This window comes from Lissotriton vulgaris, chromosome 1_1 (assembly GCF_964263255.1).
Source record: "Lissotriton vulgaris chromosome 1_1, aLisVul1.2, whole genome shotgun sequence".
Classification (NCBI taxonomy): domain Eukaryota; kingdom Metazoa; phylum Chordata; class Amphibia; order Caudata; family Salamandridae; genus Lissotriton; species Lissotriton vulgaris.
Window position 1 is genome coordinate 1,701,386,007 of NC_141685.1, and position 14,448 is coordinate 1,701,400,454.

General features: G+C 39.5%; 1 protein-coding gene across 2 annotated transcripts in view; it reads right to left on the reverse strand.

Annotated features, from left to right (window-relative positions):
• PRKCQ (protein kinase C theta) overlaps window positions 1-14,448 on the reverse strand; it is a 450,307-nt gene that overhangs the window by 305,550 nt on the left and 130,309 nt on the right. For both annotated transcript variants that reach the window (XM_086918954.1, XM_086918955.1), the window contains one exon: window positions 4,224-4,423. In XM_086918954.1, coding sequence (XP_086775080.1) covers window positions 4,224-4,423 — 200 coding nt within the window. The remainder of the gene's footprint in view (window positions 1-4,223; window positions 4,424-14,448) is intronic.

Below are 14,448 nucleotides of genomic sequence, written 5' to 3' on the forward strand. Positions count from 1 at the left end.
TTTTTATATTATTTTTATTGACTTTTTTTAACAGCAGACAGACAGGAGAGAGATACGCAAATAGGTACATTATATTTACATAAACCATAACAAAGATTTAAATGACACAGAACAGCTGGATCAAGTGCTTCATAACAATACTAAAGAAAACAACGAGGACAAAAGGACAAAAGCAAAAATAGATACATACCCAGAGAAGCATACCTCTATGAACCTTAAAGACCCATCCAATTGGCAATTGGTAGCCATAATTTATACCCAAACATTTTCCACCTTATGCCCTTAATTTTGTACAATTAGAGCAATTAAAGTGTTATATAAAGGGCCAGCTGCATTCATTCGTATCGCGGGGAAATTGTCAGGGAAGGTGTTGATAGAAAGAGGGATATATTGACAGTAATTTTGCTTGCCATTTTATACAGTTTGGTGGTTCCGAGACAATCCACTGCGATGTAATGCAAAATCTATATACAGACATACATATGAAGATAAAGGCTTCCTCTGCAGGTGACCATTTATACAACATATTTTCTTCCACACCAAATATAACCAGTTGTGTGGTTAGTCTAACACAGATACCAAGCTTAGCCACAAAAAGCTCCACGAGACCCTGTTGAATGCTTTTTCAGCGTCCAACAGAGCCACGCCTACCGGGGAATTCTTCCTCTGTGCCCAGTCCACGGATTTCCCTGCATTTCTATGTTCTCCCTGTTAACCAGAATGTCTGGACAAGCTTTCTTCTTTATGTCGTTGATTTGTGCTTTTCTTTGAATTGTGCTACATGCACATTTTTTCAGAAAAAGTGTCTTGCCAGTTGATAAAATCTGAGCAAGGTATCTTTTAAAACTAACTGTCCCAATGTGTGCATGCTTACAACAGCAACAGTTGTCAATAACACATAGCTAGCACTTTCAAATGCTAGGACAATCTTCCTGTTTACTGAAAACTCACAACACACCTCGCGTAGGTAGGAAGAAGCCGAACAGGATTAAAACGTAGGGGTAAGAAATAGTAGCAGTGATGTAAACATGTAATGAGAAGACACGTAACCTATTCCAACACCCTCAAATCCACTTAAACCATTATCAAGTTTGCAACTTGGAATGTTTCCAGATTCTACATGCTTCTTCTAAAGGTTTGATGGCTCACTGTATATAGCAGTGCCAGTTAGTAATGTGCTATTTTAGTGTCAACCATGGTTTGGGAGAGTGAGTGAATATTAATTTAAAAAGTGTGCTTTGCCACTTACTAGTTCTTTATATTAACCTTCCTCTACCTAGGTTTGTAACACTACCATGAAAGGCACATCATAACCTTAGGAAGAATATGTGGATGTTGTCACATCACTTGTGAATTACAGCCATAAAAGAAGTTCTGATTGCGCATATCTATCTGTTGGCGACTTTCTGTGTCTTCTTTCAGGTATTCATTTTGATAGCTGTGTTGATAATTTTGTAATTGATTGATGTTTCTTTGGTTGGATATCTACTCAAAATAGTCACGTTCTCTATATTTTCTAAAATGATAATTAGACATACAGTCCAGTCAATGTAATTTATTTACACTAAATCCTGCATTAAATATATAGTATGTTCAGTTTCTTTAAAAATGCTATTTATTTTTAAAAACAATCCTTTAATTTTCCTCGACAGATCTTATTTCTGTAATGATGTTCCTTTTTCTCCAACTTTTTCAATAAACAATATAAGTGACCTTTTGGGCATGCCAAGTCATATACGATTTGTCAAAGAGTTATAATAACTGCACTACCCATGCTTTTCCAAGAACTCAGTTGTTTTATATTTTTAATACAGTCTCAGAAGTGTATATGTTTAAAGGAGTATGTCAGCTGATTCTCATTTCCAGATGTGTATTAGAGCTTTGTGTATTTTATATTTTCATGCATTATTAACAAAATGTAGAACATGGATTTACTTTTGAATTTACATGTACACACTATCATGGCACTATTTCACTTGAAAAAAATTTGCTGTCTTGTTAAAGTGTGTTTTTCTGGCTCATGCTAACTAGACCTCAGATAGGTCTCGATACCATCTTGTTCAAAGTGGATTTCCCCTCTTCCATGTTCACTGTTTAACATTTCTACAGTACACAGTTAAGCAGTGTCATATTGGTCTATTGTCATTGATGTTTTTCTTGCTGTTCTCGAAGAAAGATATAATAATGTTGCTGTTTCTAAAGGTGCTTTTGCTAGCTCATTGTATTGCATTCATTCACAATAGTTGGCTGTGGTTATTTTGACCAGTTTGTCCTCCCGTCTCTGGGTGACATTAGCATGGAGTGGGCAGAATCAATATTCATGTAGTGGGATAGTGCTTAGATGGTAAGGCAATATGAAGTTTACTAGAACTGTGTTCTGATTTGCTGAAAATGTAATTCTTTTGCTCACACTATGGTGATTTTGCAGAAATGTCTGATTGCCTATACAGGCAAACTGTTTATAAACCCCAGATTTTGGGGGTGAGTCAGAGTTTTCCTTAAGACTCTCTGGTGCTACTAGAGATGCGGCCTGATTTCTTACTGATTTTGCTGCTCATTTGGGACTCAGACGTTTACTGGTCTTGCACATTATTCACTGTTACCCTATTTACTGAGAGCCTTCATGGCAACAGGTTTATGCACCTGCATTTACCAACTCTGCACCACACCTTTTGAATGTTTGTAATATATCCTTCAATATTTATATTTCTGCTAATTAACTCAATTATTGACTATATTTTGACATGCTGTAAGGCGCTTTATGTTGAGGACACATTGCCTCATTAAACAGATGTTTAACAACGTCACCCACGTGTTGATGAGGTTTTATTTTAGGATGTAAAACTTTAGGGGTTCCCCGTCCTTAGATGTGTATGAGGCACTGCCAATTTTCTTCCTTTTCCTAAAATGTGTGTTTCCAGGTATCACATTCCAAATAGCAGCCTACAGAGAGTACCTTTCCATTTTATATCATGAATAGAAAGGGACATTTGCCTTTGATGTATGTTATCCGGTAACTGATTCCGCCTTTTTGGGCTTCTTGAGTAAAGTTCAGATTGGTTCCAGTCGCACAGTGAGTATGGAAGTCATGAATGGACAAGCCTGTCATACTTAGGGCATTGCACTGAGGAAATCATAAAAGTGATGGGTGCATGTTTTAATTGTTCTCAGTCTCTAGTAATTAGCATTCTAGTCCATTATTTTATTTTTTACCCACCATGCAAAATATAGGCATTCAACCCATAGCTTTTTTCCTTTCTTCAGTGTGACGCACATAGTGCAATGGGTATGCCCAAGTGTGAGTCCTGTGCTCACTGTGCCATAGGACTCGAGCTAGAACCTTCTAAAGAGACCCAAATAAAAGTACACATCCAGAAGGGACCAGGACTATCAAATCGAGCTAGACTTTTCCCACTGGAGCAGAACCAAGGCTGATTTACATGTGGCTGGTCCCTGTCTGAAATGGTCCCTGTCTGAACTAGCATTGTGAGCAAAAGGATAATGGTCTTGGATGCGACCCCGAGTATTTACCAGTGACTGAGATTATTTCAAGCATTTCATCCATCACTTTTTAGCTTTCCTCACATCTCAAGCAGACGTCATCAATCAAAGGAGCATTCTTTCGTGTCTATTTTTCGTGATTGTTAGAAGTGCAGGTCTGGCTAAAAAGTACTGTTTTTTTCTCAACATGTGAAGGTTCCTCTAGTTTCTGTGGCTTGCAAATCCCAGGAGTGAATTATAGGCCCGTTCCCATAACAGAATGTTAGATGTGGAACCACTGTTAGTCATGTCAACTGAAAGGGAATTATCTCAATTAAAAAGTTTATGTAAAACATAGGGTTTCGTGATATAATTATCTTTGGAAACAATGTTGGTCATTTGTGTGGCTGTATTCTTTCTTTTCAAGCAATATTTGTATAAGAAAAGGAGATTTCAAAACAAGACCTGGAAAGATTGACACAACTGTACATTGAACATGAGTTAATAAAATTGTACATTTATAATAAATGTTAGTTTTTATAAAAATAAGAAAATTGTAATGGTGATACTGCTAAGGTATGCATTTACCCTCTACAGGAGATAATATACTGACTTTGAGAATGTTTTATGACCATATCAAAATTATGTTAAGAGTTCAATATTCATAAACCGATTATATGCAGTTCTTCTTCTGTGGTTCCCCGATTTTTAAATGCTCACATTTGTTGACTATGGGTACACACCCAGATTTCTGTTTTCCCACTGTTCTTCTTGCATCTCTCTGCCAGTAGGTTCAGCTCCACGGTGGTTTCGGAGGTTGTATCTGTGCTCTTTCCTTTGACAACAATGTGCATGACCCGGCCCTTGTTGATGTGGGCGTCGAAAGGGCTGTTCCATGGGGGGAACATGGTTGGCTTCTTTTGGATGTAATGTTTCCCATCCTCTGTGAACAAAAAAAAATGTGTGTCAACTGCTTACTGTTTCTTTTTAAGTTGTCAGTGTATTGTATCTCTCTTATTAAAATATTAAGTACCACCAGCTTGTAAATAATGTGTAAGTTATAAACGAGTAACTGAATGTTGGGAATGTTTTTCAACAAAGGGCAATGAGATACAAAAACAGCGATTTTTTGCTGGTTATTCAAGCTAACGGCTCTATATGACATCCATAGATAACAACAAAGTATATACTTCACAATTGAACATTATATCAGAACAATAACTCTACATGTCTACTCAGTCTGCATATATAAGATTTCCTCTTGGGAGCAGTTTATACAACACAGGTGTGAAGGTTTGCTTCTGTCTAATGGTCTAGCAAAATCTAAATGTATTTGTCACTATGTGATCTGCAATCAATTCCTGGTGCTGTGCTGGATCACTGACATAATTTCGAGGGACATAATATCGACTACCAAAAATATCGGCGAAAAAATATCGACAGACAGAATATCGACTTTGAATCTACAAACAGGTAAGTACAAAAATATTGAGTTAAAAATATCGTTTACAAAAATTTAGGGGGTCATTATGATCGCGGACGGACTTGAGTCCGTCCGCGACCATAGAGGAGGAGGGAACCTCCGCATGGCCTGCGGAGTTCCCTCCTGTGCAATTAGGATGTGACCGCCAGGCTTCAAGCAGCACCCGCCGCAATGTTAAAAATGTTAAAAATGAAAGCTGTGCATTTGCATGCACAAAGCGGCAGGCACCGCGCGGTGCCTGCCGCTCTGTGCACAAAAATACAGGGGGGTACCATAGGTACCCCCCATGTGCACCCCCCCTTCACCCCTGGGGGCCCGCAACGGGCCCCCAAACAAGAATCCGTATGCCCTTGCACGGCGGACATGCCGCCGTGTAAAGGCATTGAAATTCAGACATCCTAATATGGCTGGCGGTGTCTGAGAGACACCGCCACCATATTCGGCCTTTTCCGCCGCGGTTGTAAGCCAACTGCGGCGGAAAAGCAGCGGACCTAAACCAGGACCCACCAGCCATCCTAATGTGGCGGTGGGTCTTTGGCGGGTCCGCAGAGGATTTTCCGCATCCGCCGGGCCGGCGGTGGCTTCTGCCAGCCCTGAGGATGCGAAAAATCCTCCATCATAATGTGCCCCATAGTTTGTAAAAATATCGACTGTATTAAAAAGAATGTTAAATTAAATTAATATTAAAAATATTTTACTAAAATATACTTAAAAATACTTAAATTACCTAATAATAATTAAATAATCATTAAAGTTATAAAAAAAATGCTTACAATCATATTTGTTAAAACATATATATATAGTAACATAATATAATTAAAAAATATCCAAAATTATTACCGTAGGATAGCGGAAGTGTAAAATTACTATTCCCACTCCAGAGAGTGCAACAGTAGATAAGGCGTTGGATAGCGTAGAGCTAAAAATTACTATTCCCACTCCAGAGAGTGCAACAGTAGGGAAAGAGTTGGATAGCGTAGGGGTAAAAATTACTATTCCCGCTCCAGAGACGGCAACAGTAGGGAAAGAGTTGGATAGCGTAGGGGTAAAATTTACTATTCCCACTCCAGAGAGTGCAACAGTAGGGAAAGCGTTGGATAGCGTAGGGGTAAAAATTACTATTCCCACTCCACAGAGTGCAACAGTAGGGAAAGTGTTGGATAGCGTAGGGGTTAAAAATTACTATTCCCACTCCAGAGAGTGCAACAGTAGGGAAAGCGTTGGATAGCGTAGGGGTAAAAATTACTATTCCCACTCCAGAGAGTGCAACAGTAGGGAAAGGGTTGGATAGCATAGGGGTAACACTTACTATTCCCACTCCAGAGAGTGCAACAGTAGGGAAAGCGTTGGATAGCGTAGGGGTAAAAATTACTATTCCCACTCCAGAGAGTGCAACAGTTAGGAAAGCGTTGGATAGCGTAGGGGTAAAAATTACTATTCCCACTCCAGAGAGTACAACAGTAGGGAAAGCGTTGGATAGCATAGGGGTAAAAAATACTATTCCCACTCCAGAGAGTGCAACAGTAGGGAAAGCGTTGGATAGCGTAGGGGTAAAAATTACTATTCCCACTCCAGAGAGTGCAACAGTAGGGAAAGGGTTGGATAGCATTGGGGTAAAACTTACTATTCCCACTCCAGAGAGTGCAACAGTAGGGAAAGCGTTGGATAGCGTAGGGGTAAAAATTACTAAATTATTAATAAATTACACTACATAAATTAACATATTTAAATAATTATGATTAAATTACTTCCCACCCTACTCCCCTATAAACCCACAACCCGCTACAGAAATTAAATTAGTTAAATTACCATAATTATCAATTAATCAATTAAATAAAATTAATTGGTAATTAAAATGTATTAATTACAAAATAAAAATTAATTAACAATTAATTAGAAACAAATAGCAATAAATTCGATATTTTGTAGTCAATATTTTGTCTGTTTACCGCTGTGCTCTTCTGTTCTCCCTTTCTTCCCGAGCTGCAGGTTTAAGTAGTTACAAACCCATAAAATAAAAGTAAGAGGCATTGAAGAAAGTATGGATATTTACTTGCTAAAAAAACACAATGTATCCCAAGGGCTAAAGCTGGTGAGTTTTCTAACACAAAAACCATCAACGATTATCCACTCTCATAAAGCCTCTACTATGTGAAAAGGCAATCAGTGACTGGCATCCATAACTGGCTAATCAACAGAGCAATCTAATTAACTGCTGAGGCATCAAAAGGGCCAGTGTGCTTAGGGAATTCAATATAAATACAGAATAGATCAGTGTTTATACTAGCTTGTTCATTCGCTGGAATGCCAGAGCAAATAATGAATCTAAGGAAAGCAATGTGTGAACCAAAAAAGTAAACGTCTAAATATATATAATCCTTGTTAATGTGACTGAATATGTGGAATCATTATGCCATTATCACCAAGCAGACTAGATGGACCTGGTGGTTCTCAGCTGCCTTAAATGAATATATATCCATTGATTTACGATGAGAACCTGGTGTTTTCCCTTAATCAGTACCCCAAAAGCTACTTTACACAACTCTTACCAGATACTCAAAAGAGAGTAAGGGCAAACAGTTACAGATCCTATATGCACACAACACTTTCTATCTCCTTAGTTAGTGGAGAGCTTACCCAGTTAATATTTGGACCCAAGAGAACGCAGTCACAGGGACAATGTTAGGGGATTATTTCAGTGTTTTGAGTGGCAGAATGCCAACCAATGTCTCTTGTGTGCACCATAAACTAACTTATCAGGGTCTCTTAAATGAAGCGATTATGCGGACGTGGCATTTTTCTGGATAAATATGGATTTGCCATATTATCACATTATCCATTATATGCTACATAATCTGCAGATTCTAACAAAAAAGTTGTTTCTATCTCAAATGGATCAAAAGTTACTAGAAACATGGGTTTACATGCATCAAAAAAGTAAATAGCGATTCTTTAATTGCGATTTTTAAGGAATCGAAATTAAAGAATAGCTATTGCCTATGCATGTAGGAATCGCAAAAAAAATTGTGTTTCCTACACATTCCTTAATTGCGACTCGCAAATTGCAAGTCACAATTAAGGAATTGCTTCCAATTCATTCCTATGGGTCTAGAGGCCCATAGGAATGAATGGGAATTGCAAGCGCAATTTCAAGGGTGCAAGGGTGCCAAAAGGAGACCCTATTGCACCCCTCAAATTTCGATTTATCCACATGTTGCGCACACACATGCCCCATGGGACTTTGAAAAATGCACTTTAGTGTATTTTTCAAATCAAAAAGGGCAAACTACCATCAACTTTAGAATTACAGTAATTTGCGATTCCTATTTGAGAAATTGCAAATATTTAGTGGTTAATCCATTGCATTTAAGGAATCGCAATTTACGATTCCTTAAATGCAATTGAAATTTGAGTAATCGCAAATTTTGTGATTCCTTAAATTGTGAATATTGCATTTGGGATGATGTGTTCCAAATGCAAAAAAAGGTTGCAAAGGGGCAGATTTAGCTAATTTGCCCATTTGCAACCGATGTGTATGTTGATGCATGTGGTCCATGGTGATACATGTCCTCACACAGCGAAAAGTCCTTTAAAAGGTTCAATAGTCATCATTCAATTGCTTATTGCTGCATTTGGGGGATAAACAGGTACAAAAAGTCACAAAATGTGCTGCATTATGGCACATGATTTGTCTTTTTTTGCTGCATAACTTTGTCAAGCTTGCCACATAATTTGGTCCTCTCCTGCCGCATAATTTGTGACCCTGCTTATTATAGATAGTTAAGTCTATATATGTGAGGTTGTAGTAACTCTATTTAAAATGGTACCTTTAATAGTAGATAACTTTTCCTGGGAGAATTTATACTATTTTTGTGACTGTTAATGAAGTAACAGTGTTATGGGTTGGAGTGTGGCTGGGGAAGGTAACAGGGAGGAGTTTAGGGACTTTAGCAAGTAAAGATCAGTCTGTATATTGGGGTTGTGGCCAGTGGCAGCTGGCAACATTAATTATTGGTGGGCACCCACCACAAATGCTGCCAGTCAACGGACACTCCAAACCAATGCGCCTCACCCCTGCACCGATCCTGGAGGTGATGAGGAGCAGGAAGGAAAGGGAAGGACTTCTCTCCTGGAGCAAAGTGGATCCAAAAAACAATTGAGGAAGGGTAGAGGCAGTAGTGAAAGAATCACCCTCCTGTACGTTATAGATAACCAAAGAGATTCTATCAATATGAAAAAGTGATTTACTGATTTTGTTTTTAGGTGGAAACTCTGTGTCTAATGAAAGTGTGCTCTCTTCGTGGGTTGTCGAAGGAGAGCACTATGTGCTTTTAAAATACCCCTCACACACTATGAATCCTATAGTGTAATGCTTCATCATAGGGGTCTTCCCGTCCCTCTACGAGGCGGGGCGTGCTACGACCTACGAACTACGCAGGAACACTAAATGGTGATGATAGGCTATGTGTGGTGTAGTGGTAGGGGTGAGAGGTGAAGGTGGGAGAGTTTCCACCTAAAAACAAAATAAATATATCACTTTTTCATATTGATAGAATCTCTTTGGTTATCTGCAAAGTGGATCCAACCAATCCTGGAGCTGCAGAACAGCTCCGGGATTGATTGGAGCAGGCTACCCCAGCACTACATTTGAGGCTGGGGGAGAGGGCTGTAATCCCTTGGCTGTTTTACAGCGCTGGGATTGCTGACTTTGAAAAGTGCATGTCAGATTGGCCAGTTGCAGGCATCCGGCCAATCTGATATGCATACTGAGCACCTATAACATCATCCTTTAATCTATAGGAATCTGGCCTGCCCCCACCATCCACTCGCTATGACGGCAGCACACAGAATAGAAAAATGGTAATGACTATTTTATCATTCTGTGTTTACGGCTGAGCTCGCAGCAAGTGGGGCGACCCTCTTCCGCCTACGAAGGGAAACTGCCCCTGGTTGAGGCCAAAATACATGGCGGGCTTCTTATCCAGAACTACTTAGTCAGCGCATCCTGCGGTCTAAATAGTCAGGCTAAGGCTTGTTCAAGCAAGTGGATTTTCAGATGTTTAAGATGTCTCCCACAAGACATTTTCAGCCTGAAACAGTCTCCTGCAGAAACGATTCTGAAAGTTTTCTGCCCAATGACAACATTTTACACAAGTATCCCATCAACTTGACCAGTTCAGTATAACACTCTGTCAAGAACTTTCTAATCTTACTGCAGGATCATATCATGTGCCCCAATGATCCTCACTCGACACTGCAAACATTGGAAAGACCTTGAAGTACCTAAACCCACCATTTTCACTCACATTGTAGTGTAGTACAAATGGGAAATATGTTGGCAAGCATTGGGACATGGACAGTATGCAGCCAATAGCTAAGGGTGTGCGAAATCATGAAATCTTTTCCATGAAAAATATGAGAAATTAATTTAGCAGCATCATGTGTCAAAATTGACTCTGAGGGCATACCTCATATGCAAAAGTGATGTGAGCTATTGCCAGAAGACAATATCTCCTGCAAGACATTTTCTGCTCTGAACTGCTACTGTGGAAACAAGTATGCACAGTTTCATGCCTGCGAAATCTCGTAATACTGCACACATCAACAACAAATCGGTTCTGTATAAAACTTCGCTCTATAAGTTTCTAATCTTATTGCAGGATCATATAACGCTTCCAATTCTCCTCACTCGATGATGCAAGTCGATCAAAGTTCTGAAGTTGCTAATTAGTTTACTTTTGTTTTGGAGTCCAGTAGACAAAGTAGAATATTTTTTTAATACATGAAAAACGAGGTTGATGTTGGCACTTTAAATAACTTTTAAAAATAATGAGCAGCGTGAACACTTGAAAACAGGACTCAACTCTTCTGCCAAGCCCTGAAAATCCCTGAAAATATGTATTTTATTTTCCAGTCTGTAATGTGTGATTGCTAAAGCAATGTGTAACAGGGAAACTTTTAGACTTATTCCAATTATAAACGGTTTTTATAATCACTCATCAGATCCCAAAAATATTTATCAACTTTTTTACCAACTTTTACTTGATTAGAAATAATAAGCAATATGTCATTGCATAGAGAACTGTTTTAAACTCTCTATTCCCAAACTGTAATCCTTGAGCAATGGAATCTTCTCAAATAGAAATAGTCAAGGGCTCAGTGGCTAAACAAAGTGAACCTTTAAAAAGCACCATCGTGGGACCAGCAGGCCACCCACTCGTCAGACCACAAAACCGCTTTTAATCTGGCAGGTGGGCGGCAGCGACTCTTAGTGGTGCAGGGGTGCAGCCATCTCATGACATCCGCTCCCGCAACGCCAAAAGTCACAATAAGGCCCTTAGTGGGGAGTGAGTGCTTGTGGGAGGGAAAAGGTGAATGAGATAGTAGTAAGACATTTTTTTGCAAAAATGTGTTTCAACTGTGCATTGATGCAATATTCTTGAATTTATGCATACACTGTGTCAATTCTACCTCAAAAATGAGTGGTTCCAACCGTGCATGCATACAAGGAAAAAATAAATATGTGTTCACTAACACTTCTTTGAAAAGTGTCCCTCTAAAACTTCCGCAATTAAAAGGTCCAAATGAGGGTCAATATGAAGTCTTGTCTAAAAAATTTTATGTGCTATCTTAGGTGAGAACTTTTGTTACCTTACCGGGGGTTTAGAGGTGCCAATTGATTCCCATTGGTTGGCTTCATTGTCACTCTCGTTTAATTGCTTTTTGTTCGTCAGATTCTGTAGGCTTCCTTCATCTTGGTGAGTTTGCCCTTTCCCCTGGAGCAAGGTTGCATTACCTTTGTATTCCACTGCTTATTTTTCAGATGCTACTTTTTTCTTTTTGTTAAATCACCCCATACGAGTGTGTGTGTTTTTCCACTGTCTCCCTTGTATACTTCCCTCCTCTATGTTCCTCCCTCAGCCCCTCTTGACCACTCTCCGATGTCCGAGCGTTTGCACCACCCCTTCTCACCAATCTATATTCTCTGTGTGCTTGCCCCCAAACTTTCAAGACCTTCCTCTGTTGTCAATCTGGTTGCCAACTGCCCCTTCTGACTCCTTTTTTATACTCCACATGTCCTGATTGCAAGAGTGACAACATTTTATTAGCAAATGCCATCTCTTTGAATCCAGATATTTTAACCCAAACATATTTGAGAAGCAAATATAAGAGAACTGATTGAAAAGCTTAATTGTTTTGCATTCACTGTCTGTTCGGCCTCCAGTTTTGGGGTGCTCCAACACCTGCAGCACACTCCAAGTTCCAGAGCTGCTGAATTGATGTGCAGTAGGTAAAAAGTGAATGCAGCATCTCTTATAATGTGTGAACACAAGAAAGTTTCATATGTGGTACCAATAGAAGCCATGGTGTCTAAGGGCAATGAGCAATGCAACACACAGTCAGAGGAGGAAGACAGCAAGCAATAAATGAAGCGATGGAAGTAAGGTGAACACACGTTCGTAATATACACGGACTGTCAGTAATCAATCGGCATAAAACACAATACCATAAAAGTACCATACATAATAAAAGATAAACATCACAATATCAAAAAACCAAGCTAAAATACATGTGCAATCCGTTCACAGGTGGAGCCACTTCTCCTATGTTATTCTTATATAGGGTCATAAATATATAGTCCAGGGTTTGAATATGTCGGAGTAAATTAATAAGGGGGTAACATATAAAATCGGCAACATAAGATGCACAATTAATTAATCCTTTTATACTTAAAAATACTCTCACCCGCCCAATTCATTGCTAGGACCTTTAACAGGCAATGCTGCAACCATGTGTATTCACCCCTCACCTCTTGTATTTCTGAGTCTCATTGCAGACCTTAAAAAGTTTACAGTACAGAAAAGTGTTAAAACCTCTGTGGACAACTTAAGAAACAGTAGGGCCACCTTTGCCTGCTTAAAACTAGCGTTCTTTAGAATACTTTTTAGAAATAGCTTCCTAGGGCGCGCATAGTAGGGACACAATAAAACAAAGTGAAGGGTATCCTGCGAAGAATGGTGGTCGCAGCCACACGGTCCCTTCAACTCTGTAGATATTGTGTAACCTGCCAGCACCGCTAAACTATGATGTAATAGGTTTAGCCTGAAGCGTGTCATTAAAAATCTGTCTTGAGCATTGTGAAAAAAGAGTAAGGCTCAATACCCAGACAAGATTTGGTCAGAAGGTGTGCTCTCACAGAGGGTTTAATCAGCTCTCTGTGTTCCCTATGGGATACCACAAGCTTCTGGAATTCCACCTTAACATGCGCCTTATCCCGGTGTAACAGTTTTATAGGATGATTAAAATAATGTGCACAGCCCATGTCTGTTAGGGTTCCCCTCACGTACTTTAGCCATGGGATGTTCCGGCCACGGTCACAGGCGATCCAGGGGCATATTACCAAGCAAAAGCGATAATTATCGCTATTGCTTGGTTAGAGACAAAAATTTACCGCTGAGCTGCAATGATTTTTATCGCAAATAAACCTTGGAATTACCAAGGTTTATCGCAAATGCGATAAAAATCGTCCGCAATGCATGAATATCGCTGAAAAGTCAGCAATATCTATGCACTACCGAGCTAATGCTCTTAGCCATGTTATCCACCTCCCATTGGATAACATGGCTAAGAACTGCTCAGGGCAGGTGTTAGCTTTTGGAGATATTCGCGCTTAGCGCGAATATCTCCAAAAGTTGGTAATAGGAGATAGCGATGTTAGCAACTGTTTCCAGTCGCTAACATCTTGGCACGCCCACTTTGCATGTCATTAGTGATAAATATCACTGACATGCAAAGTGGGGCCCAAGATGGTTGCTATCTCCTACTAGCTGTCGCTAACTGGTGTTAGCGACAGCTAGGTAATAGGGAGATAATTTTATCTCCGCTTTCTTGGCTTTTAAAGCCAAAAAAGGGGAGATAAACCCCCTTGATATTATGCCCCACAATCCATTATGATCTGCTTGCTTAGTAAGGCCTCAGGGTTTTATCCAAATTTTGACCCAGCATGTAAGTGGTTTAAGTTCCAACCTGTCTCTAATGTGGCTAACACCCAGTTCTTTGTGAATAATATGTGACGGAGTGTTTTGAGGGACTTTCAACAGCCACCGCAAGTATTTGTTCTCTTCAGTTTGGAGATGTTGCGAGTCAAAAAAACCCCAGACCTCACTCCCGTAAAGAGTTTTAGCACAGCACATAGAGTTATACAATCTCAGGATTTGTTCCGGTGACCAACGACCCAGCCTACGCGCAAAATTCATAATTGCCCCGGTGCAACTAACTAATGTGCGGCATTTTTCTTCTACCAGGGCTTTAAAACTAAGACGGGTATCAAATAGTATCCTCAAATATGAGAACGTCTGCACCTTTTCTAAATGGTGAGAGCCAATCATATAATTATATTTCATTTTCGGTGTTTTCCCCACTTCCATAATATATGATTTTGAAAGATTGGGGGACAGGTCTATACTCTCCATGAAACGGACAAA